General features: G+C 51.3%; 1 protein-coding gene across 1 annotated transcript; it reads right to left on the bottom strand.

Annotated features, from left to right (window-relative positions):
- Positions 1-3,373: 3,373 nt before the first annotated feature.
- UBE3B (ubiquitin protein ligase E3B) lies at positions 3,374-23,693 on the bottom strand. Its single transcript, XM_088525065.1, has 26 exons — positions 23,533-23,693; positions 23,324-23,444; positions 22,168-22,227; positions 21,725-21,829; positions 21,522-21,618; positions 21,024-21,109; positions 20,591-20,673; positions 19,873-19,978; positions 18,620-18,740; positions 17,781-17,958; positions 17,163-17,332; positions 16,295-16,462; positions 15,390-15,561; positions 14,516-14,634; positions 13,732-13,846; positions 13,231-13,330; positions 12,528-12,647; positions 10,696-10,872; positions 10,495-10,605; positions 9,770-9,907; positions 9,287-9,352; positions 7,256-7,314; positions 5,313-5,495; positions 4,820-4,931; positions 4,398-4,490; positions 3,374-3,573 (listed from the first exon to the last, which is right to left on the bottom strand). Exons 1-26 carry the CDS (start codon positions 23,691-23,693, stop codon positions 3,382-3,384), a joined length of 3,213 nt encoding a protein of 1,070 aa, XP_088381191.1. The 3' UTR covers positions 3,374-3,381.
- Positions 23,694-23,872: the final 179 nt, after the last annotated feature.

Consider the following 23,872-nt stretch of genomic DNA (forward strand, 5'->3'; position numbering starts at 1 on the left):
TGTGAAGAATGCCCAGCACTAATCGATGCTGCTGTCTCATTATTCACCCTTATTTTTTTTTTAAACGTATTTCATGGCTATTGTTAATGCACATTTTTCACAGAGTAATTTTCCGAGCCTTAGCCTGTAACACATCCCAATGACAAATGCTGCTGCTCCAGGAGCCACAATGTCACATCAGGCACCACCTCGGTGCCAGCCCCAGCCGAGCTGCCTCTGTTTCACTCACCTGAACAATCTGTAGGCCTTTCAAGTTTAATTGGGAATCTCACTGCTGTTCTGGGACCAAAGCTAGTATCGTTGTGGCTGCAAGGAGAGATAAGTTTATCCCCTATATTTTAATGTGACAGTGATGAAATTTCTTGGGGTTCTTGCAGCTCCCAGCCCTATCCCTCCGCTCCTGCAGGTTCCAGGCTGCTCTCGGATCAGGAGCGCTCACAGAGCAGATGACCAAGCTCACTAAGGAAGAGGCAGCTCAACCGCTCCTCAGGTCAGCAGCCCCTGACTCAAGGGTGGCTTAAATTCAGCAGAGCCTTTAAAATAACGAAGCCCCCCTGTGCAGGCTGCAATCGGGCGCCTGCACCTCATTAACAGGGGCAGGAGGCAGCTGCTGCATCCGCACAGCCCGTACACGGAGCCCAGATCCATCCCTACCCGGCAGGGTTCCTGATTCTGGATTACGCTGTAGCTGCCAGCACAGACATATGTTGCTGAGGGTCGTTTATTCTTGTTTGTAAAATGTATGGCTGCTCCTAGCTTAACACACTGTCAAAACTGGAAGAACTGGCCCCAAAATCTCTTGCTGCATGATTGGATCAGACGCCCGTACATCTGTTCGCGCTGCTGGAGCTGCAGGAGGAGATGAGTTTCGCTATAACTCAGGCGCTCGGGTTACTGCCGCCGGCTGCTGCTCCGCAGCCGCGTTCCGCCAAGGACACGGGTCTTCCATGGCCTTCCCAGGGAGCGGGAAGGACCGGGAACGGCTCTGGGTGACACGGAGGCTGCACAGAGTCTCCCAATGCTGTCGGTGCAGGACTTGCTCCAGCCAGGACACGGGTTTCCAGAGGGCAGGACGGGCTCGGTTGCCCCCAGTCCCTGCTCAGGTAGCCCCTGGGTTTGCAGCCCCCCGCGCGGGGACGCGGTGGCCCCGCGAGCGGCGAGGGAGACGCGGGCAGGTTTGGGGCCCGGCCGTTCCGTGCCAGCTTTCTGCCGTGGTGGCATCTGCCGCGGGGCTTCTGCTTGCCGTTTCCAACGGTGCCATACGGCTCCGTGTCACACCGGCAGCGGAGCGCGGCCGCCCCGGAGCACCCGGTCCCCCCGCGCCAGCCCGAGGGCTCCGCGGTCCCAAGCGGGAACCATCCAGCAGCGCCCGGGTCGGGCCCCCAGCAAGACACGACGCCCCTTGTCTCACTCAGACCAGCTTTTATTTTCTCTTCCCTGCGTTTTCTGCTACAAGGGATGTACCAAGGTCTCCACAGCAGCAAATCTACTATAGAAAAAATAGTCATTAATCTCCTGCGGTAAAACCTGCCCTGGCGCCTGCCTCGCCGCAGCCTCCGCGCCCGAGAAGGGGCACCCAGAGCGGGGCTGCTCTGGGCATCGTCCCCGCCACAACTCGGGCACCGGCTCCAGCCGGGACGCGGCAGCTCCCGCTGCGGAAGCTCCCGCAGGGAGGAGCGGGGCCGGGCGGGAGAGCAAAGGTTTTCCTTGACCACCTTGAACAAACTGTCTCCTCGTGCTCTGCTTGGGCACGGCGCTGTCCTAGCAGGAAAAAGGGATTCTGTGCAACATGGATACAAGTCAGTGCAAAAGGCTCTCTGCTCCACACCCGACAGCTGGTGAACACCACAATCCTCTCGACACAACAAAACTAAACTAAATCTAACTCCTCCACTCCTGCAGACTCGCTCTGTCCAGCGGCCGGAGCTCCTGCCCGCAGCGCGGCCGCCCTCACCCGCTCCCCTCCAAGAGGGTTTGCCCAGGAAAAAGGTCCCGGTCAATGTGGTTTTCCACATGCGTTTCCCACAATCGCTTCCAAAAGGTTATTTTTTTGACAGAACAGAGAAAGAAGAAACAAAGGGCATTTCTGTACTCGTGGGCAAACGGTGCCAAGGACCTTCCGCTCTGCTCGGAACGCGCAGCACAGAGGGGCTCTCGGGCGAGGTGGGAGCAGCTCCGGCCCCGCTCCGCGGGCAGAGCACAAGGTAGGGGCTGTGTCCGGCTCCGGGCGCTGGGAAGGTGGAGGCCGGGAAGGTGGAGGCCGGGAGCCGCAGCCTCCCCTGTGCTTATTCCTGTAGGGAGTGGGCGCAGGCCGGGAAGAAGGTGTCTGGCTCTTCCTCCTGTCCCCACGGGGGAACTTCCATGGCCACCTTGTGCCACCAGCTCTCCCGGAGCCCAGGGGATGGTCCCGGGCTGAGGCAGGACTGCAGCGACCCAAGGGACGCGCTGCAAGAACCAGGCTCTGTGCTTCGCTAGGGACGGTCCTGCCTTCCCCTGGGGACAAGGGACACCCTTGTGCTCACACACATGCAGCCTCCAGAGCCACCCGGAAAACCTGCCTGGTGCAGGCAAACGGCACCTGCTAAAATAAGGCCAGAGAGGGACGAAGCAATTGAAATAAACAGCTTGACAGCAGAGCCAACAGAGGCCAAGCCCGGGCGTGGAGCAGTCCGGCTGCCCAAGGAGAGGGGGAGCAGGGCTGAAATGAAGCTCTGACCATGTGAGAGCCCCGCGGAGGCTCCGGGCAGCCCAACGTCCCCCTTGCAGGGCGGGCGCGCGAGCACCGTGCCGGGCTGTGGAGCCGGGGCCAGCTCCCGTGCTCGGGAAACAAAATCCGATTAAAACTTCTCTGCTCCCGAGCAAATCCAAACACCGCCGCGTGTCCGACACAAGCGGCTCGTCCTCGAGAGCAGCGCGAGGGCCTCGCGCGGCCCTCACCCCCAAGCAGGGCGCACAGGGCCGGCCCGGCCTCCCCTTGGGGCTCAGTCACGTTTCCACCTCCAAAAGCCTCTCCACAGACCGGCTTCCACCCACGGAAAACCCAGGCCAGCTCCCGGGGCAGGGAAAGGAATCCCTTGGCCGGCAGCAGCTGCCCAGCCCGCGCAGCCTGCTGGGCTGTTATGGCCACTAATCTGCCTGGCACTTTTACTGGTCCTTTTATGCTTCCCTGGGGTTTGCTTCTAAAGATGATTTACACGGTTGACAAGGGACGTGTATGGGGGCAGGCTCATCACCTCCGTCCTGGAGCAGTGCCCACGCAGGGCCCCGAAGCTCCTGCCCGTAAACCTCTAGCACCAGCTGCAGCTCTTCGGGCCCGGAGGGAGCAGCGGGGTCCCGCAGATCTGGTCCAAGCTCCGCGCGTGGAGCGCCCGCCCGCGGCGGCTACGACAGCTCGAAGCCCGTGTTCATGCTGATGGCGTAGCGCAGCTTCTCCCGCAGGATGCTCTTCTTGCTGTAGTTGGGAAGCTTGAGGAGGTTGAAGCACGTGGAGGAGGTCGGCAGACGCCCGCCCGGCTCCTTCTTGCGGATGGTGAAGAAGCCCCGTAACACGCTGCCCAGCGTGTCGCCCGTGTCCTGCGAGGGCAGAAAGGCAGCGCTCCTGCACTCCTGCGCTCTTCCGAGCGGGGAGCCCAGCTCCTCTTCCCTGTGCGCAGGGCAAAGGGGCTGGGAAGGGTCCAACCCAAGATCCCCTCTTCCCCAAGACTGCTAGAAAGGGCCTTTGTGCAGGGTCCGTTTGTGGAGGACACAGGGAAACGGGATCAGAGGTGCAGGACACAGGGAGGCTAAGGAGAAAACACGACCCGGAGAGGGGCTGTGTGGGAGGAAGGGGATGCAGCCACGTGTGCAAGGAGGGGTTCAACTTCATGGAATCAAAGAATGCTGAAGGTTGGAAGGGACCTCTCAAGGTCATCTAGTCCAACCCCCTGCACACGCAGGGTCACCTAGAGCACGTGGCACAGGGCTGCGTCCAAGCAGGTTTGAAGATCTCCAGAGAAGGAGACTCCACAACCTCTCTGGGCAGCCTGTTCCAGTGCTCTGGCACCCTCACTGTTAAGAAATTCTTCCTTAAGTTCCTGTGGAACTTTTGGCGCTTCAGTTTGGGGCCTTTTCCTCTAGTTCTGTCGGTGGCCACCACTGAAAAGAGGCCAGCCCCATCCTCCTCACTGCCTCCCTTGAGGTACTTCTAGACACTGCTCAGGTCCCCTCTCAGCCTTCTCTTCTCCAGCTGAACAGGCCCAGCTCCCTCAGCCTCTCCTCATAGGGCAGATACGGGGCCACCTTGCCCCATAGCACACACCTCCCTGTGCCTTAAAGCTCCCACAAGCAGGGAGACGAGCAGGGAAGGGAGCCAAAGCCCATCCGGACGGGCCGGGGGCAGGAGCCGGCCGGCTGCCTACCTGATCGTCGGAGACCTCCACGCAGCGGATGGAGAACGGCGGCTTGAGGTAGGCGAAGCCCAGCAATGGGGGCCTGGAGCAGCTGGTCACAAACTGCAAGGAAGCAACGGACAGCGCGAGGCAGCAGCAGCAGCGGCGAGCGGAGCGGCCCGACCACGGCCCGGTCCCTGCGCCCGCGGCCGGGCGTCCCCCACACGCCACGGCCCCGCGCGGGGCTGCTTGTGGTGACGGGGGCGTTTGCAGGGACTCTGCTCTCTGCAGGGAGCACAGGGTGAATTGGGAGGCACTGCGCAGAACTCTGCGCCTTCCAGCAGAGCAGAAGGTACAGACACAGTAATGCAGCCCTGCCCCAACCACCCCAAAAGCTCAGTTTGGCTGAAATTTATGTATTATATATTTCTTATTAGAATATTACTATTTACCTTGAGAAACATAGCTCTTTCCTCAGGGCTGAAGTCATTGGCCAAGATGTCCCAGAGCCAGATGATGACCCGATGGCTCCCGTGGAAGCCCCCGTAATACACGGTGTGTTTTCTGGGAAAAGAAAGGAGACGCTTGTCCCTCCCCGCAGCAGCACGAGGGTCACCTGCCAGCTGGCGTGTCCCTGAAGGCTCCCAGCTGCTGCCACGAGCAGCAGGAGCGGTGCCAGGCACGTGGTGGCAGTGCAGGGGAGGGCAGAGAGACCCTCTGCTCCCAGGAGACAGCACGAGCGAGGGGAGGAAGGACCCTTCCCTCCCACCAGTGCTTGGTCCAGCTCGGCTTGAAGCAACACACACTCCAGCTCCGTTAGTTTCTGCCTCCTAGATTTCAATCGGGAGGAGCAAGCAGCTGGGAGAGGGTCACTTTGCTGCAAGCCTCCGAGCTGCTATCTAACACCGCGGAGGGGCAGAGCGGCAGCCCGAGCCGCTCGCTTACTTTAAGTCCTCGAGGTCAATCTCGGCGTTGTCACCAGAGATCAGTCGCTGCAGCTCCGGTGCGGAAAACATACGGATCCACTCGGGCTTAATGATGGACCTGAAGCCGCCGATGAGCGCCGCCGTCTGGCTCTTGATCTGCGTGTGCATCCGAAAGTGGGCCATGAGGTGGATGTAGCTGATCCTGCCGGACAGGAGGGCAGTGAGTGGAGCCGCTGCGGCCGGGCCTGGGGACGTGTCCCCTTCCTGCTCTGGGGCTCCTGCTCGTTTCTATGATTCGATGACTCTGCGATGCCCTATGCCAGGGATGAGCTGGCTGAAACCATCACTGATCATCCCTCGGGCCGTCCCCGAGGGAGATGGGATCCTGTGCCCAGCTGCCCTCTGAAGGAGCAGACCCCGGGGACAGGCACCGCGCGGGGTTTGAAGAGCACCAGAGCTCTGGTGCTGCCTGCCCCGAAGGCCACGTCTGCTCAAGCCACCAGGGAGAGGACAGCACCCCGAGGCAGCCGGCGTGGTTGTACGGATGATTTTGTAGAGTTTTCCGTGAGCCTTTCAGACAAACCCAAGTTCAGAGAACAGCCCGACCCTGCTGTGTGCAGCTGTGCAGACAGGAGCACCGTCAGCGCCACACTTTCCATCTCGGGGCTGATCACCATCTCTCAGACAACCCGGGAACACGTGAGCTCCGCGTGAGCACAGAGCACAAAATGCCTTATGAAAACACAGGCCACTTCCAATTCCCCAGGATTAACAAGCCAAGCTCTGCAGAACCCTCACTGCAGCTGGAATGAACAGATTAAAAACACTTAAGAGATTTCCACCTTCCTCCCAGGGAATAGAGAGGTGCAATGTTTATTAGACGGAGCCAGCATGAGCTCCCTCCACCTTCCAACAGTCACAACAATCCAATTTGCTAATTCTTTTTTGTCAGCTCCTGCACAGACACGACCACGATCAGCTGAGCAGGTTTCCAGCCAGGCACCGTGACCCCGATGGCAGGAGACAGACGTGCTCCTAGATTGCTCCCACCTCACCCTCTCCCTCCCAACTACCCGCTCCTGCGCACACATGCCCAAAAATTCCTGCAGCTCCTCTTGGAGGTGAGCAGAGCAATTCCTGCATCCCGAGGAGCCGCAGAAAGATCCCTTTCAAATGCAAACTCCCTGCCTGGAGCTCAAGAGGGGGACAGACTGGGAACATCCCATTGCGGAGCACAACTAAGGCACACGGATCTTCAGGTAGGAGCCGGCTTCCGCTTGCCGTTGAAGCAGCAACCCTCAGATTGCCAGTTCAAACACACACCTGCTTAATAGAGATTTTATCCTGCTTTCATGATCACTGGAGGGGATAGCAAAGGAAAAAAAACGAAGGGAACAAAAAGGTGGGTTTGGTTTTCAGGCTCCAGAGTTGACATTTACGATAACTATCTAAAAGGCGGTTATCTGTGAAAATAGCTGCAGGGCTCAGTGTCTCCTCTGATTTCCTGTGTCTAAAGCACGACTGTCGACTGCATTTGAATTCACCACTGTCTCTTCTGAAGAAGAGCGCTTTATACAACTGCCACATGTTATCATTCTGAGAAGATCTGTCTGCTCCAAGGTGTCTTTGAGCATCTGTGCCCTCTATGTTCACGACTGTGTGCCTGAATTGCTTTGAATCCATCTGTCTGTATCTATCACCATCATTAAATCCTGCAGAATCTCACAGACTGTGTGCCTTTGACCTCAGAAGCGCTGTTTCAAGAAGTAAATTGTCAATTTTTATTTTGCAAATCGAATTTAATACAATTTCTGCCGATGAACTGTAACCAGTAAATTCTATTAAGATATTTATGGGCTCCTTCTGCTCCAATCTATCTCAATTCATTCCAGATGCAAGCCCAAGGAACCAGAATAAAGTATTTTACAGTGGTGACCTTAAAAATCTAATTGCTGTACTTACTTATTTTCATTGGTAACGGGAATGGTCTTCCCTCCAGGAACAAGTTCATGGCAAACAAGCTGAGGGAAGAAATGATTGTATTGCTAATTAGTGCCTGGAACCACAATGGAAAGAAATGCCATGTTAAGCTGATACCTCCCCATAAAACATTTCATTTTTACAATAAAACAGTGCGATTTTAAGTAAAATCCGGCTTCTGCCTTGAACCAGTTTTCTTAGATGTTAGGATAGAAATTGAACAGGAGGGAATTGCAGTAGGAAGCACGAGAGGAGCCTGATGGAGGAAGCTCCTCTCTGCTCCACGCCAGCGCCGGGCACTGCGCACGGGTCGCTGCCGCCCTGGGCACTGTCACACGAGCAGAGCCAGCGGCCGAGCGACGCAGGGGCCCCTCATTGCCCACGGGAGCGGCGCCATCCGGAGCTCCCGGAGCTCCGGCCTCGGAGCCTTGGAGCACGCGGCCGCCTCGGTGACAGGGACACGGCGCCAGGGCCATGGCTCGTCCCTGCCCTGGGAAGCAGCAGATCATCCCTCACGTGTTACAGGGGCCTCTGTGCCCCTGCTCCCCAAGGCCAGGGAGAGCCCAGCAGAGGATGGAGCTCAGCTCCGCTGGCCCCGCACCGATCCCAGGACGCTCCTTTCCCTGGAGGAGCGCGGGGACTTCCCAACCTGGCTGCTTTGGCACGACCAACAGGAACCCCCGGGTTTATTTAGTAGCTCTGAGCACTGCAGCCTTCAGCATCCTACTATGGGGCTCTCGTGCTATTTTCTGCCTTTATTTTTAAGGTAGAAAATCCCTTTGAGTTGAAGCCTCAGCTCTGGGGGGCAGCAGCGCAGCAGGCAGTGCCGCTGCCCCCCGCTCTGCCCCTCGGCAGGGCCAGGCCAGGCCTGGCTGCCACCACGTGCCTGCCCCAAGGCTGCACTCACTGCAACGAGCCCAAACTTGGCAGCGGGAGCCCGGGTTGGTGACAACGCAGTGGCCATCACGGTGGGTTCGGTGGCCTCTGGGCAGCGTGGCACTGGGTCTAGCACCTTGGCCGACAGCCAAGGCTCATCTGTACTCCCACCTATGGATGTTCTACAGCAACATCTGCGGCTCAGCGGAGTTATCTTAGTGACCACAGGGCACGAGTGGAACCAGCTTTAAGTCCCTGCGAGGGACGGTGACAAACTGCCTTTTCTTCTCAAGGCCAAGTGGCTTTTGGCCATGTTTCAAGTTTCTGCAAGAGAAACTGCTATGCTTAAAGAAGAGTAATTCTTCCTCTCCACTACCCCCGGCACTTCTTGAAAGAGTGGAAAATCAGGTATGTAGGGAAAGCACAAACAACTATTTTTTTCCTAGGAAAAAAAAAAAAAAAAAGATCCTAGTCCTAGAAAATTCTTAAGGGACGGACAGCAAAGCTTTGTAGAAAGAGGTGCTCTCTACTCACAGCTAAATACCGAGTCAAGCCGCAGAACCTGTGAGTGAGTTCAGGGAGCCTCTGAAGTGAAGCCTGTCTTAGAGCACAGGCATTTTGTATAGGAGACCAGAGCTAAGTCCTCAGCACAACCAAGGCTGAGGTTATTTATCAACCTCCTCAGGATTCTCAGCCAGAAGGGCCACACAGAGCATTCAGTTACCTACCAGAAGCTCAAAGCAAAAAACCACTCCATATAACTTGTGTTTGCACAAGCTGGCTGGCCTTTGGAAGCTCCAGAGCATCTCTCAAAGCTCAGCAAAGTAAACATTGCATCCTGCTGGCAAGGCAGGCTGCAGGCCTCTGCTCTAGGGAGACCTTATGAGAATCAGGGCAGCTCCCTCCAAGCAGAGGGCTCTGCTGGTGGCATCAGCGGGTGAGCACGGGAGGTGACGGGGACACTCCTGTGCAGAGGAGCTGGTGCCTAACCAGGAGAAACAGGGAATCGCCTGGCCTGGGCTTGGGGACTGTCGAGGCCCAGAATTCTGTTGCTCACCGGCCGGTGTAGGGAGGGCGGCGAGAAACAAAACAAAAAACAGGGACAATATCCCACAGAGTAACCAAATAAAAGCCTACCTGACCCATCACATCTTCATCGTAGGACAGCGTTAAGCCCAAGTCACTGATATCGCCATCGTAACGCTGGCAGAACAACACAAAAAGGGAAAGCAGGTCAGTATTTAGAAGCAGGAGCAGCATCTCCATGTTTTTGTGTTATACTCCCTCTGACTGCTCCCCAGCAGCCACCAGGCAACCAAGCAGAACAAACACGACTTGCTCAAGGTTATGGAGAGACCACCCAGGACTGCGGAACTCCCAGTTCCCAGTTCTGGGTTTACACCTTCAGGCTCCCCTCTCGTCCCCGCTTGCCCCAGTAATGACACAGGACAGCCACCTGCCAGCCTGCTTCAGAATTAGCACGCAGCTCTGCTAACACAATTACTGTCAGAGTACATGGCTCTAAAGATGAGCGGTATCCCAAAGGCATTTGCAAGCCTAGTATTTTTAACAGCAGCCTGCAGAAAGGGATTTGAAGAACAGGAGAAGTAATGCTCAAACCTTAATTGAAGTGAGATTTTTATAGAACTCCGAGTCCAAGGAGGGAAGTTCATCTACAGAGCTGTAGAAGACACTGTGGTGGTGTCCGAGCAGCTGACTCAAGAAGAAGGAAGCAAACGGCACGTCCACGACTATCCCCTAGAGACAGGAGGGCATGTGTGAGCCTCTACATACTCGCTGTGTGCAACGTCACCGCTACCCGTGAGGCCTTTAGGACAGGCCACGTCTTGTGGAAGAAGCACACAGATGCAAAACATGCTGGGATCTGCTAGTAAAACCACATCCCCTTAAAATCCACCAGTTTGTGGAGCAGGTGCAAAAAGACAACCACAAATGGAAACCCCAAGGTTCCTCTAAAGACCTACCTTATGCGGAAAGGATCATTCTGCCTTTCCACCCTCCTTTTAGGCACACACCACTAAGCATTATATAGCAATTGGATGCTTATAAGATGCAACACCAACACAGAGCAGCATTCTGGCTGGTGTCTGCAGCACCAAGGAGCACAAACCAACCATGTCCCAGGTCATGCCTCCAAAATGTTTTATAATGCATCCTTGGACAAGTGCCAGGCTGCACTACTGTCAGTATATTTACCCAAGCTGTTTTTTTTCAACCTCTCCTCTGTTAACATCACCCAAGGACATAAATGATACTCTCAGAGGTGCACCTGGATGGTGCTATACTGCCAGGGACAGCATGCAAATGCAGCACTTCTGTCTCACCTCATACACAGCCTTCCCAAGCATCTTCCCCACAAACTCGAAGAGCTGCAGATAGTTCTCGTGGATGTAGGATGTCGGGGATGGATACAGCCTCTCATCACCGCTGGTTGTCTACACAGGCAGAGATAAAGGCAGCATGAAGCAGCACGCAGCTGCTTGGAGCAGGCCATCGAGGTCAGCACGAGCAGCCCTGTGTCATACCTTGAACAAGTTGAGCGCAGGATCAAACACCTTCTTTATTATCTCCTCCAGAAACTCTTTGAAGACTCCATCCTGGTCAATACCAGCCTCATCAACACCCAGATCATTCACAAACTTCACCCGGATCACTCCCTTCATGGCGTTCTGGGAAAGCTGCCGTAGCTGTTCGTACCCATCCTATATGGAGCAGGAGAGACACAGGTCAGTCATGCAGGAGGAGCCAAACATCCATGCAGAACAAACAGCAGAGAGGGATGGAAAGAGATATGCATCAGATCCGCATTTGTCATTGAAATTTATGCCTGAAAAGGCTGCCGTTTCCACCAGACAAAACTCTGGGCCTGTAGGAGTATGAATTGTGTGCAAAGGCCCATTATTTTCCTGTAACACCCCATGCAACAGGAACCACGGCAGAGGCAGGTTTTCTCAGGATGAGGCTGCCTTCTGAGGCAGGACAGCAGCGACGGAGCCACATGATGTGGGAAATAATCCTAGTGCTACAGCTAAGGCATCACCCCGCAGCTGAGGCTACAACGCGCAGGCAGAGCTGGGCAGCCAAGAGTTACAGCTACAGACCCATCCCGTGGCATTTCTGAATCTGAAAGGGCCAAGCTGAGACTCAAAAGGAACAAAAAGCAGGAAGAGAAAGACTGAGGTGCTTATTCAACAGCTGCATTAAAATTTGTCAGTGGCACAAAGGAGTTTTTAGCAGAAGTACATCTCCTGATTGATGCAGTGATATTTTAAGAATATAAATCACAAGCTGCCTTTTGTTTAAATACTACAGTAAACAGACTGCTGCGTCTTGCAGAAAATGGGGCAATTTGGCTGATTAGATTCTTTGGCAAACAAAAATCTTGTTCTACCCAAAAGGAAACCGCCAGTTCTAAAGAATACAAAGCACCGAAACGATGCAGCCAGACGCAGCAGGTGGCTGAGGACACGGGCACCCGCCACGGCCCCTCGCCCAGGGCACAAACAGTCCATGTGCATCTCTGCCCTTGACCTAGGTCGTGACTGCAAAGCAGGGCCCAGCCTACGAACAGGGGAGAATTTTGCATCAGTAGCGAGATGAAGAGCAGCAATTAAAGCTGGCGTTAGAAAAAGGAAAAAAAAAATATATGCATCTTCTGTTGATAAAAGAGTTCTCGAGCTGAAGAGAGCCCAGCACACTTGTGCAGCTCAATGTAAGAGGAAGAGCCCTTCAGAGCCTGGCAAATCCCTGAGTGCACAGACTCAGATGCTTCTGCATGAGTAAGTGGGCATGTTTACTCTTTCACACTTATCAAACTTTGACATTTAGCTGCAGACATGTCAACATACGCAAGATCATTTGGCAAAGGAACAGTGTGTGCATGTAACACAGATGGATGTCAAATCCTAGGGTCTGATCAAGACATGAAAGGGAAACTCTCCCAGCTTGTCATAGCTTAATGGCAAAGCAACAGCCATCCCTTCAGTCTCTACCAGGAGAAGAGTGTCTTTGGAAGGATTCTGAATGAGATGAGCAGCAAACTAAATGCCAAGGAGAATTAGTTACAATATGAATAAACCAAAGAAATGCTGACTGTGTCTTTCAGTTCTATAGCTCTCCAAGCTTCGCACCATGCCTGTCTCTGGGAACGTGCAGTTCTGAATAACTTCCAACAAAGTCATCAGGAATGACCTTGCTGCCCAGGGCTGCCAGCAGCAGCCATGTCCAGCTGAACTTGAAACTGTCACCAGAGACAGAACTGGCACTGGATTCCTCAGCACCCAGAGAGGAGATAAAAAAAAAAAAATAGGCCACGTTAGGGGCATGCTAGTTGGCTTCTGCAAGCCAAGTCACTTACCTCCAACATCCGTGAGCGCCGGATCGTGATGTGTGTGACGTGAGGTGACGCAGAGCTGGTTTCAACAAGCCCAAGCTTCTCCTTCTCCTTTGTAACCATGTTTCGGAAAAGCAGCACCCTCTTAAAAATAAAAATGGTTTTTAAGTCTTCATCCACACTGAGCCCCATCCTCTAGCACAGCAACGCTTTCGGAGGCTCCTCACGCATGCCCAAACCAGCTATTGGTTGTCCTGTTCCCAGGCAGACACTGACACCACTATTACCTAGTCACTAGAAGTAGTGGGATGTGCCTCCTTGTTCCCCACTTATGCAGAGAAACCCATGAAGAAGCCCTGCTCTGGAAGGGACAGGGTACTTCACAGCACTGAAAGGCAACAGCCCCTCTCCTGTCACCATATAAGAAAGCATCACCTCTGCAGACTTACTAAACCACCAGCTTTCTGCACGTAGAGCCTTTCCGAGGTCACATCAGACACTGCTGGCTGAGTCTGAGCTGCTCCCAACACAAACAAGCTCTCTCCCAATGCAAGAAAGCAGGACAGTTTAGAGGAGACGTGCGAAAGGATAAAAAAAGAAAAAGCACAAAAAGCAAAGCACAGACCCTTGCCTAACTGGCATTTTGTCATGAGCTCCAACACTGAACACATCCCCTTCTATGCCAGGACTGGCTTTTAACCACCACCTGTGCCCCTGTCCCACTCACGTTCTTGTGGGGGATGACGTGAGGGATGTACTGCAGGAGCAGCTGGGCTCGCTTCTTGTCCTTGTCCAGCTCCTGGAAGAGCACGCTGGGTTTGAGGTCCCTTACAAAGAAAGGCACAAACTCAGAGATCCCCAAGAGACAGCCAAGTGTGCTAAACTGCCAGTGCCAGAGAGGGGAAACCTACAGTGCACCCGCAAACGACCTGAGCTTGGAGTGTACAGTGAGAAAACCAGAGACCCTCAGGCCGTTGGGTGCCAAGCACTTTTCAGAGCATCACTGCTTGTGAGCAGCACCTAATTACAGCACAGAACAGAAGCAGAATAGGAGGGGGAGTCCTGAAAGGTAAACAGTGTAGGGAGCAGTTCTGGTCTTGATCTTATGGACGGAAGGAGAGACACCAATTTAAAGCAAGGGATCCCAAAAGAGCCACATGAAAGGGAGCTGATGCAGCAGGACTAGCACGCGGGTGCAGGTGGCCCTGTCTTGGCCGGGGACACTTACTTGCGTAGCCAGTGGTCGTCGGGAGCGAAGCGCCTGCGGCAGTCCCGCTCGTACAGCACCATGAGCCAGCCGTGCACAGAGTGGAAGAGCTCCAGGGTCTCCCCTCGGGCGTTCTCTGAGCAGAGGGGACAGAGCAGCAGCGTCCAGGACGCTTCAAACAGGAGGGCCCAAAGCAGCACGCTATTTGTCAGCCTAACACTAACAGCAAAGCCGTGTTTGTCCTGAGCTGCACTGGCTTCAGAGGGAAGGAAGAGATTATGCATCCCCCAGAAAACATGAAGTGAGAAACTCTTAGCCACATGAAGCCATCTCAGCCCGTTCCACCAGGAAGGGACTATATCAGTCACCTGTCAGAACTGCAGTGTGCTCAAATCATACCAACGTATAAATCCATAGGTCCCTTCTACCCTCAACCAGTCTGTGATGTACAGACCATAGGTCCATGGAGACTGCAGCAAGCCTGCTCTGCTTTCTCAGAGCTCTACAGCACATTCCTGTCCAATACATGGTCCAGTCATGCGAGACTTAAGCCTCTGGATGGCAAAACTAACATTCCCATCGTGTCTGGTACACAGATTCTCATTTGAAATAGAACAGTGCATTGTATTTAGTGCCAAACATGATAGCAGTATCTGGACACCAAAACACTGGAACATATTTCTAAGCCACACACAATGCATTATGTTTTTGTGCAAAGTATTAACTACCAGAAGCTTCAAATTCCAAAATTAATGCCATTTATTGTTCAATCGCATCCTCAAATCAAGCTACTAAAAGCACTTACCCACAATTCCATCCCAGATCATCTTAAATACAAAAGAATTCAGAAAAGATGAGATGGTAACAAGCTCTTCCAGTTTGAATGAAATCTGCTCTTCATAGACTTCTATGTCATCAAGAATCCTATCAAATGAAGCAAACCCAAAATATGCAAATGCCAATTTAATTCCCTTTTGAAAATATCATAAGGGCACATTATCCTTCAGCAGCAGCTCTTATTTCAGTGATGACCGACAATCGTAAAGAACGAGAATAATAAAAAACCTAAACCTTACTTGTTGGTTTTGATCAATATCTGATCCTAACAAAAGACAGTATGAAAGGTCTGCGATACGAGCGAAGCTGATACTTCATAGCAAAAAGGACCTGTGCACTAGTCCCCAGGGAAAGCTTTTTCATCAGCCAAGCTAAGAGAAACTCTCTCCCCTGACAAGCAAGGCCAATTCCCCCTGCCCTCTGTGCTCTGCAAGTCAATGAACACGAGTGCACAGGAAGCTGGGCACGTTCTGTGGCAGCTCCTGTGCTGCTGCTCCTCCAAGCCCATCGCGTTCAAAGCGTTTGCTCTGGACCGATGCAATCTCTGCCATAAGCAGGCGAAGAAATCTTCCTTCCCCCCTCCCTAGCCAGGGCTGCAACATTCATTACTGGGCCAGGCAATTAGACACCCACTAAGCAGCAGCACAAGGCAGATGGGACAATCCTTTTCAAGCCCCTTTCTATTTCTTAGGATTTTATTAGGAAAGCCTTCCCTTTACTCTGCCTTGCCTAGCTATCTCTATGCAAAGGCAGTAATGCTTTAGCTATTTCTCTTGAAACCTACGGAACACACAGGAGCTTCACATTTCAAATCTAAAGAGCAACCTCTGCCTTCTACCTACGTGATAAGGTGGCGGGAGCAGTCACAGAAGAGCATCAGCATGGCCAGCAGCCTCTTAGACTCCTCCGTGTCATTATTCAAGCACTCCAAGAAGAGCTTTAACCCTCCCTGTGGTCCCAGCTCGCAGATAAAAGCCCATAATTTGGGTAGCAGGTCATCCAGGTAAGTGAGGCCTAGTGACAGAACAACATAAAGCACAAACATTTGGGAACTGACAGATCCTTTGGCAAAGCAACCGTTTTCCAGAGGGAACACACACGCTTGCCTCCATTAACAGGAGTTGTACAGTCCTAAGGAAAACAAAAGAAAGCTTTTAATTGGGCAGTAATAGTGTGCGTATGTGCAGCTCCTTCCCATCAGTGATTCTGTAATTTTAAGAGAAAATTAAATTCTGTGACCTAATCATCATTACAGCCATCTGAAAATACAATGAAGTGCACCCAGGACAGGGTTGTGCCCACGGTCAGCCCTACAAGGGGAAACAAAATGGCCAGAGCTGTGGACTCACTCCTCTATTCTAGCCACTGGAGCAAAGAGTGCTTATCTCCACCTCCATCCATTCTTAGACAGGTAATTTGTTCTTAAGATGTATGAAGGTGTTTGCACATAAAGATTAATATTGCTAGCCTTCTCAAAAACACTGACTCAGTCTTAAGGCTGATATGGAATAAGCAAGGTTTCATTATAGGAAAACTTGCTTCAATTCATATTCTGGAGAGTTAATGTTTGATAAAGAAATGATGGATGTTATTGATCAGATGTATGATTCAGGGTGGAACAAGCTTTCCACCCAGACAGTCAATAAAATGTTGTCAGTAATAAAACTACCAAAGTCAAGGGATTTTAATAGGAAAAATCAATTTTTTCCTCCCCATTTTGAGTTGGAAAGCGCACACGTGCCCTGACCTGTGAGGATCTGCAGGCGGATCTGCGTGAGCGTGGTGAGCGTGGTTTGGTACAGCACACAGATGCTGCACACTTTCTGCACCTCTGCCGAATCCACCCGCTTGCCCCCAACAGGCTTGAGGATGTTGCGGACGGACGCAGACTTCTGGAAAGCTCTCTTGAAAAGATCTGGTAAGAGAAGTGCACACAACGTTGGCCCGGGACACCAAAGCTCTATTCCAAAGCGTTTATCTCCCCCAACTGCTTGGCAGCCCTACGCAGGGATTTTAGCAAACAGGTCACCCCATGCACAGTAGATCTGCATGGATTTTTTTTTTTTTTGGCAGAATGCTGCATAGCTGCTAGTAATGCAGAAGGTGGTTAGAAGGGAGCCAGTAATCTGGAGCTTAAAGTCGTAACAGAACAGCAGTAACTAACAGGCCTCAGGATTTAGTCTTATGTGAAGTCACTGGAAAACGGTCAGATTACAGCTGTCCTAGTCCAGATACTTTTCTGCAGAACTGCAGACAGACCCATAAACCAGCTTCACCCTGCTTCCACCTGGGAGGCTGACCTCCCCATTTTGCATCAGAAACAAGAAACCATGCAGTAAGCAATGCAGCTACTTGGGAAAGAATAGGAAAAACAAACAGACAAACATTAAAATAAGTAAATATTTTCACGGCATCAGAGAGGCTTGCCCAGATCACAGAGGCAGTTTGAACAGGAATTACAAATAGCAGAGATCATATCCCTAAGCAGTAGCAGCCGCTGCAAGAAATGACCCAAAGCTTTCAGACCCGTGGAAGAGTCAAAATGCTGTGAGACAGACACGCGTGCACATGTGCACACACATTCACACCCACACAAGCAGCCCTCCCAAACTGACTCTTCACGGGAAGGCTGTTCTGAGGGGAAACGGGCTGTGCTGGCAGCTGAGCCGCTTCCTGACTCTCCAGCAACTTCTTGCTGAGCACATCACTGAAGAGGATGCGGATCATATGGACTCCCCAGAGATGCTGCAGTTGTTTGGTCAGCAGGGGCATGGATTCGTTCAATCTAAAAGACAGGTTGGAGAGCCAGGTTAGATGGGAGGCTGGAATAAAACACTGGACAGTGGCATTTGGACACATTTAGTCAAAGCGCCCACCCTGGAGTTGGTCTTCAAAGGAAGAGCTGATGTACAGATCCTATACTGCGTGTGTCAGTATTGAACAGTGGTTCAAGCAGTCTAACCACACTTTACTGAATTTCCTCCTGTAATAGTCTATGAATGGATGTAGCAATTTAAACAGTGTCTGCTGTATATATGTAATCTGAAGTGCCTACGAGGTTCTTCTGCAAAGGGTCACCCTGCTCCCCTCATAAGACATGAAACACACTGCAGTTTAAAGAAAAATATATATGTATATATACAGAGAGAGAAAGAAAGAGAGGAGGGGAAACAGATGGGGGTGAGGAGAGAAGGAGGAAGGGAGAGACTTAAAGCTCATCTATCACCACTTACCCATAATCTACAGTCTGGGAAAACCAGCCCAGAACAGGATGCCAGTGAGTAAGGTTGGATTTCTTTTGCGAAACATATTTCTGGCAGTAGGAGAGCATGTGAATGAGCACACCAACAAAATGAGTCGTCTCCTCCTCAAGAACTTTATCGTTCAAGGAGCCCAAGTACACGAGGTTACCTGGAGGAACAACCAGCAAAGAAAGGCTTGGGGGAACAGATGCTGCAGCTCAGTAAGTGGAGACAACAAGGGCTTGGGGTTCATTTGACTTCCTTTCAAATCTGCAGAAGGGTTACTGGCAATAATGACTGTTGGAGGCTACCCCACAGCAGCCCATTTCCAGCACACACCAACCACCAAGGAGATGTGTCACTTTGGTGCCCTCCTGCAGCTTTCTCAGCCTCATCTCATCTCATCCAAGCTATATAAAAATCAATGGTTATTTATTTCCCATGCTCCATGTGCTCCTCTTGTTTCTTGATTGTAAATATGTTAGCAGCACATCTATCTAGGCAGGTTAGGTTCAGGTCTGCCACGCTGCAAGATTCACCTGGAGCCCAAGGGAAAGGCTAGGAGAGAGAACGCTCACAGGTGGACACAACACGTCTACGAGAACAGGTCAGAGACCTTGCTGCCATTTACAAGTACCTTCTTAATTGCTTAATGCTAAATCATACTTGCAGTATCCTAAAACAAACCTCATTTGTTATTTTAGAGAGCAACTAAGCCAGGATAAAAACAAGGAAACAGTGGACTGGAGGCAACATGGACCATGAAGAAGGAAGGCTGAACTCAAGGCTCTCCTCCAAGGCCAGTAAGAAAGAAGCCCACAGGTGCTTACCCAACAAGCAGAGCGTGTGGCTGCCCTCCAGGCACACACAGACATCTCGGCAATTGGCCTCGCGACTTAAAAACAAGATGAACTTGCGGAAAAGTTCGTGAGATTCTATCACTGCCAGACGCTGAAAGACAGAATTTAACAAACAGCAAGTGAAATTGAGGTGCTTCACAGAAAATAACGCACCTGGGCTGCCACTAGCGATTCGGATTGCCTGTTCTTTCCAAACAAAGCAGCAACTTGTAACTGTTACACTGAAGAGAGCAAGACTTTGATGTGAAGCTGTCCTATAAAACAGATTTCTAATATCACAGGCAAGGGGGAGTCCATGCTAACCAAAAGCAGCTCTTGGAGGTGAATATGCCATGTTCTAGTGGTAGACAAACCTTCAGCTGTCAGCCTACAAAAACGGGCACATTTTGCACAGAGCTCCCCTCTGCCTGCACTGAGCTATGCAGAGGAGCAGAGACACTAAATTAGATTAACCTGCTATTTACAGCCACGATCCTTTTCCATACGACAGACTGGCTTCTGCTTTGGCTGCCCTGTGATAACAGAGAGGGAAGCATAAAGGCATGCAGAAATTCCAGCTGAGTGACTGTAAGACTTAAGGATGTGCACACTGGAAGTAACAGCTGAAACGACAGTTCGGGTCTAAAACAGAAACTGCAGCTTTCTCTGGACACACTCACTGTAGAAGCATCCACGTTAAAGTTTCCATAACAATATCCCACTTTTATGTCTGTCCACCCAGTCCTGCTAGTATTGGCTTGTTATAGTATCATCATATCTCCTCAAGCAGAAAGCACATCTGGGACTTCAGTTACACTGCAAAGAGCATCACCCACACTTTATAGTGGGGGAAACTGAAAAGTGCAGCTCCCCCAAGCTTCAGGGAGCAGCCTATGGAAAAAGGGAAGAATCCTGACTTTCAAAGTTAACCCAAAGTCATAAGAGCAGCCTTCCTCACTATGCTAAGACAGCTGAAGGACATATCCAATGCTGGAAATACTTTTTTAATGTTGTTATCAGCATGGGCTGTTTGGCCTATCAGCCCTGTGGAGTTCATAATTTCTGCAGTATTAGAAAGGTAGACAATACTGAGGGGAGAAGGATCAAACATTTCCAAAGGAGAAAGCTGAAACTGAAAATTACAGATACATTAACGCTCTATTTTAAGAGTTGATAAAATGGAATAAGGAGTGGCCTTATGTGATATTCAATGGACTTTTGGTACTGTTACATCATGCACTTACCTCAGGCGTTAGAGTAGCAAGATGAGTCATGATAGCAGGCACAGACATGATGTGTATCAGAAAGGATCTCAACAGATTGTCTGAAAACTGTGCAGCAACCACAGGGCTACGGGGAGAAAAATACTTCAGTGCAAGGAGTCTGCCCTAGCAGTGTATGAGAGTCACTCTAACTGAGTTATTCTGGACTGGCCAATGATTCTATCCCCATGAAGAAGAGCTGTTGGAGAAAAACTTTCCTAATGCTTCCGCTATCATCACAAGTTCATAAAAAATGAATTGTGACTCAAGGGAATGTAAGCCAGAGCTCAGAGCACATTACTCTTGCAAGAGCATCCATCCTACCCAGAGCACCTTAAAAGTTATCCAGTTATCTCTGAAGTTTCCCCTTTCCCCCCTGTCATCAAGCCAGTAATTAAGCAGCCATTTTCATTAGGCAGAAGTTCAGTGACTTATTCAAGGACACCCATTGTTGTGTCACTGAGCAGCACATAGCCATGATCCCAGCAGTGACAGCTATGGAAGGAACGTCACAGGGAATTAACCACGGCAGTCTTAAAGAAATCTCATTACTGGCTGCACATTTCTAAAATGAAGACACACGAGCCATGCAGCAACGAGGCCAGAGTAACAGTTTGCTTGTTTTTTTGTTGCTCTTTTTCCTTGGTTTTGTTTTGTTTTTCTCCTTGCACCCCACCCCAGGCAGCTCTGATTGTCTTACCGCAACGCGAGAGAGAAGATGGCAGTTAAAGAGCCTTTGGACAAGGATGGTCTGGATCTTGCCAAGCCATTAGTTAGCAAAATCTGGAAAACAAAAGGAACAACAAAAAGACTGCAGAGCTCAGAAAAAAGGTTTATGACTACTCATGAAGAACTTTGTGCTCATTTTCAGAGCCAAGAAAACAACCAACCAGTAAACAACAAGGAAACAGTAGCTACAAGTCATTTGGCAGCACTAGAAGGTCTTCGTGTTAATAGCAGCAGAACAGAAACCACATTAAAAAAAAGCACAAATCACTGGTGCTCCACATATACCTCCTGCCTGACACGTGCCCCTAGAAATCATAAAAATTTCCTCAGAACAGCAGCAGCAGCACAGGATTGGGTTTGTTTTGAATAAACAGAAGCACTAACTGCATCAGGCACAGACTGACCTGCAGCACAGAGTAAAATCCCTTCTGATTGAGGTGTCCCATGATGTTTGCACAGATGTGGTTCATGGCAGGCCTCAGCGTTTCTCCTTCAAGGATAAAAGAGCGATGTTACCAAAACCATATCACAGCAAGTTCCAGCAGAACAGATCATTTAAGCTATAAGAGTCGTATTTCTTCACTACACATACCTAACTCTTCTACGTGCATTTCCCACAAAAGCCTCAGAGCTAAAGCCACGTTACTCTGAACACTCTGGTGTGGGTGACTTTGGGGAGCTACGAGAACATGGAGCTGCTGCTGTTCTACCTTCCCTAATGCCAAGGGGCTCCTCACTGCCTGTTCTGGGCTTTGGGCACACATAGAAGCATCAGAAATCTTTGGGGAAAGTATGGGGAGAAGGCAGGGTGCAGAAAAAGCACTCAGCAAGATTTAAAAGCAAGTCCCAAAGCAGCGACTAAAACCTAATGAATTACTGAAGTGACATATTGAATAACGCACCTTTTCCCCGAAGGATTTTCCACGTCGATGTGTCCGTGAAGGTGACGAGCATGGTGAGGTGCAGATTGACTAGTTTGGAGTCCTGTAAGATGTCAGGCTGCAGCAACAAACATCAGTGTTAATAAATGAAGCTAGTTCTGTGCCAAGCTACAGAACTATTAGATGCAGGGAAACAAAACACAGTGAAGTTTATTTATTTTTACCTTAAGTTGCTTGAGAAATTCACAACAAAACCACAAAATGTCTTTGATCTGCTTGATCCACAAGAGCGTGAGATCCTTGGAGAGCGCCAGCGACACATACCACACCTGAGGACGGCAGGGAACAGCTGTGAGCTGTGATAGGTGTTTGTGCTACCAGCAAAATAAATTACCAGAAGCCTTGCAACAAAATGAACTCAGAGCACTGCTCGTCACAGCAGTGGAGACAAGTTATTGCTCTCCCCAGAACTGACTTGGTCAAAGCACACAAACTATCTTTTATAGCTATACACAGACTAAAAATTCCAGGTGGATACTAAGGAGCCTGCCCAAGCTTCCACCCTGGACTCTCAGCAACACCTGGGGGCTTTCAGAAGCGAAATAATTCAAACGTTGCCAACCTAACATCTCACATGCACAACGAAGGAAAAAAACACCCTACTGACCTTGGGCTCGTTCTCAACATCCATACTGTTGAGAATACAACGGCACAGCTTTTCAAACCTCTGCAAGAAAAAGAAGACTCCCATCAGCTCTAGTTCCATTAGGAGTTACTTGGGAAAAGTACTGGAAAGAGCATAGAAGAGAGCGCAAGAAGCAAAGTACAGAGCACATAAGAACAAAGCTCCAAGCACACGTTCCCCACGCCCTGTGCCAGCAGCTCCTCCATCCCACGCTACCGCTGTGCAGCGGAGCTCTGGACACGGCCCTCAGCAGCAGCAGGAACTTCCCAGCCTTCCAGCTAACCTGCCTCCCTCGGCAGCACGGCCTGAGGCCACGAAAAGCTCCTCTCCTGCTGGAGTCTGGTCTTCCAGCTGACCACCGTGGCTCCCCGCGAGCTCAGGGCGCACACCCAGAGCTCCTTTAACTCCTGTTCCAGTCCAGTTGCATTAACCAAAAGCTCCCAAGCTGCAAAGCCCTTCTGGGTTACAGAACTTTACTGGCGTGTTCTCCTAACTGGGGAGAGGGTTCTACAGAAACAACAGTCCAGTCCTTGGCCCAGCCAGGGACTGACTTGCTGCTGGAACGGGGAGCAGAAGAGAAGCAGAACAGACAGATCGCAGTGATTCACTTAGTTACTGCAATGCAGAACTTCAAATGGGGCCTAGGCACTTAAAAAAGCTGTATGCAATGCACGCAGGTTTCTCACACAGTAAAAACAGAGAACAGCATTTGTTATACCCAAACCTTCCTCAAAAGGAGAGATTTGGAGATAGAGATTAAAAAAAAGCCAACTAAATACTTTCCCTCTGCCAAACCAAGCACCAACTGCTCTTGCAATTTAAATACAGACCTTCATTTTCCAGTTGTTTTACTTATAATTAGCCCTAATGTGTCCCTGGGACAAATACCATCTTCTCACAGAGACAGACATACAGCAAAGAACTCCACCTGACACCACAAAGTCAGGACACAGCTGGAAACACAGCTGTAGCACAGACAGCCCTCACACTCCTTTCCAGGAAGGAGTAAGAGACAGATCAAATTTCCCAAGCCAAAATGTATTGAAGGAGCCCACCTGGCTACCAGTCAACAATTTAAACATATTTAAGATGTTAAAGTAATCCAAAGAAGGAAACCACTTCAGAGTGCCAATCTTACCTCTTTGTCCTCTTTAAGGTTAAATACAAACAGCAGCTTCCTAGCAACCCTGAAGACAGAAAGAGCATTTCTTCTACTCGAGCCAGGCTCATTCGCCTCGAAGAATTCCTCGACTTCTCTCCTAGGAAAGGGAGGAGAACGACGGCAGGCAGTGACAAGCCCAGCCCCTCTCCGCAGAGGGCAGGGGGCCGGGGTGACGCTGCACCCACCGGACGCGGCGCCGCAGGCGGCGGCGGCAGAGGAAGCCCCTGGCCAGCGCCTGGACGTGGGCGGCCGCGCGCTCCCGCTCCTTGAGGCCGCGGCGCTCCTCGCGCGCCTGGCGCGCCCGGTCCAGGAACTGCGCCTTGGACGACTGGCTGGCGCTGAACATCCTCGCGGCCTGTCCGTGGGAGGGAGGGAAAGGAAGAAAACGTCACCGCGCTGAACGCTCCGGGAGCAGAGAGCCGAGGGCGACGCGCCTGGGCACGGGCGATTCCCCTCAGCCCTTCTGCGGGCGCCTCCACAACCTGACCCGGGCAAGCAGAACGCCCCTGCACGCAGCAGGAACGC

Source organism: Tinamus guttatus, unplaced genomic scaffold (assembly GCF_059628265.1).
Source record: "Tinamus guttatus ecotype Peru unplaced genomic scaffold, ASM5962826v1 Tinamus_guttatus_pri_ptg000223l, whole genome shotgun sequence".
Lineage (NCBI taxonomy): Eukaryota > Metazoa > Chordata > Aves > Tinamiformes > Tinamidae > Tinamus > Tinamus guttatus.

What these genes read in the sequence shown, in the direction of transcription:
- UBE3B (XM_088525065.1), bottom strand. Translation starts at nt 23,693, where the DNA reads ATGTTCAGCGCCAGCCAGTCGTCCAAGGCGCAGTTCCTGGACCGGGCG. An exon ending in GATCTGGGATGGAATTGTGG is followed by an intron (nt 13,847 to 14,515) that starts GTAAGTGCTTTT and finishes CCCTCTGCTCAG; the next exon opens with AGAACGCCCGAGGGGAGACC. An exon ending in CCCGTTACCAATGAAAATAA is followed by an intron (nt 5,496 to 7,255) that starts GTAAGTACAGCA and finishes CCTGTCCGGCAG; the next exon opens with GATCAGCTACATCCACCTCA.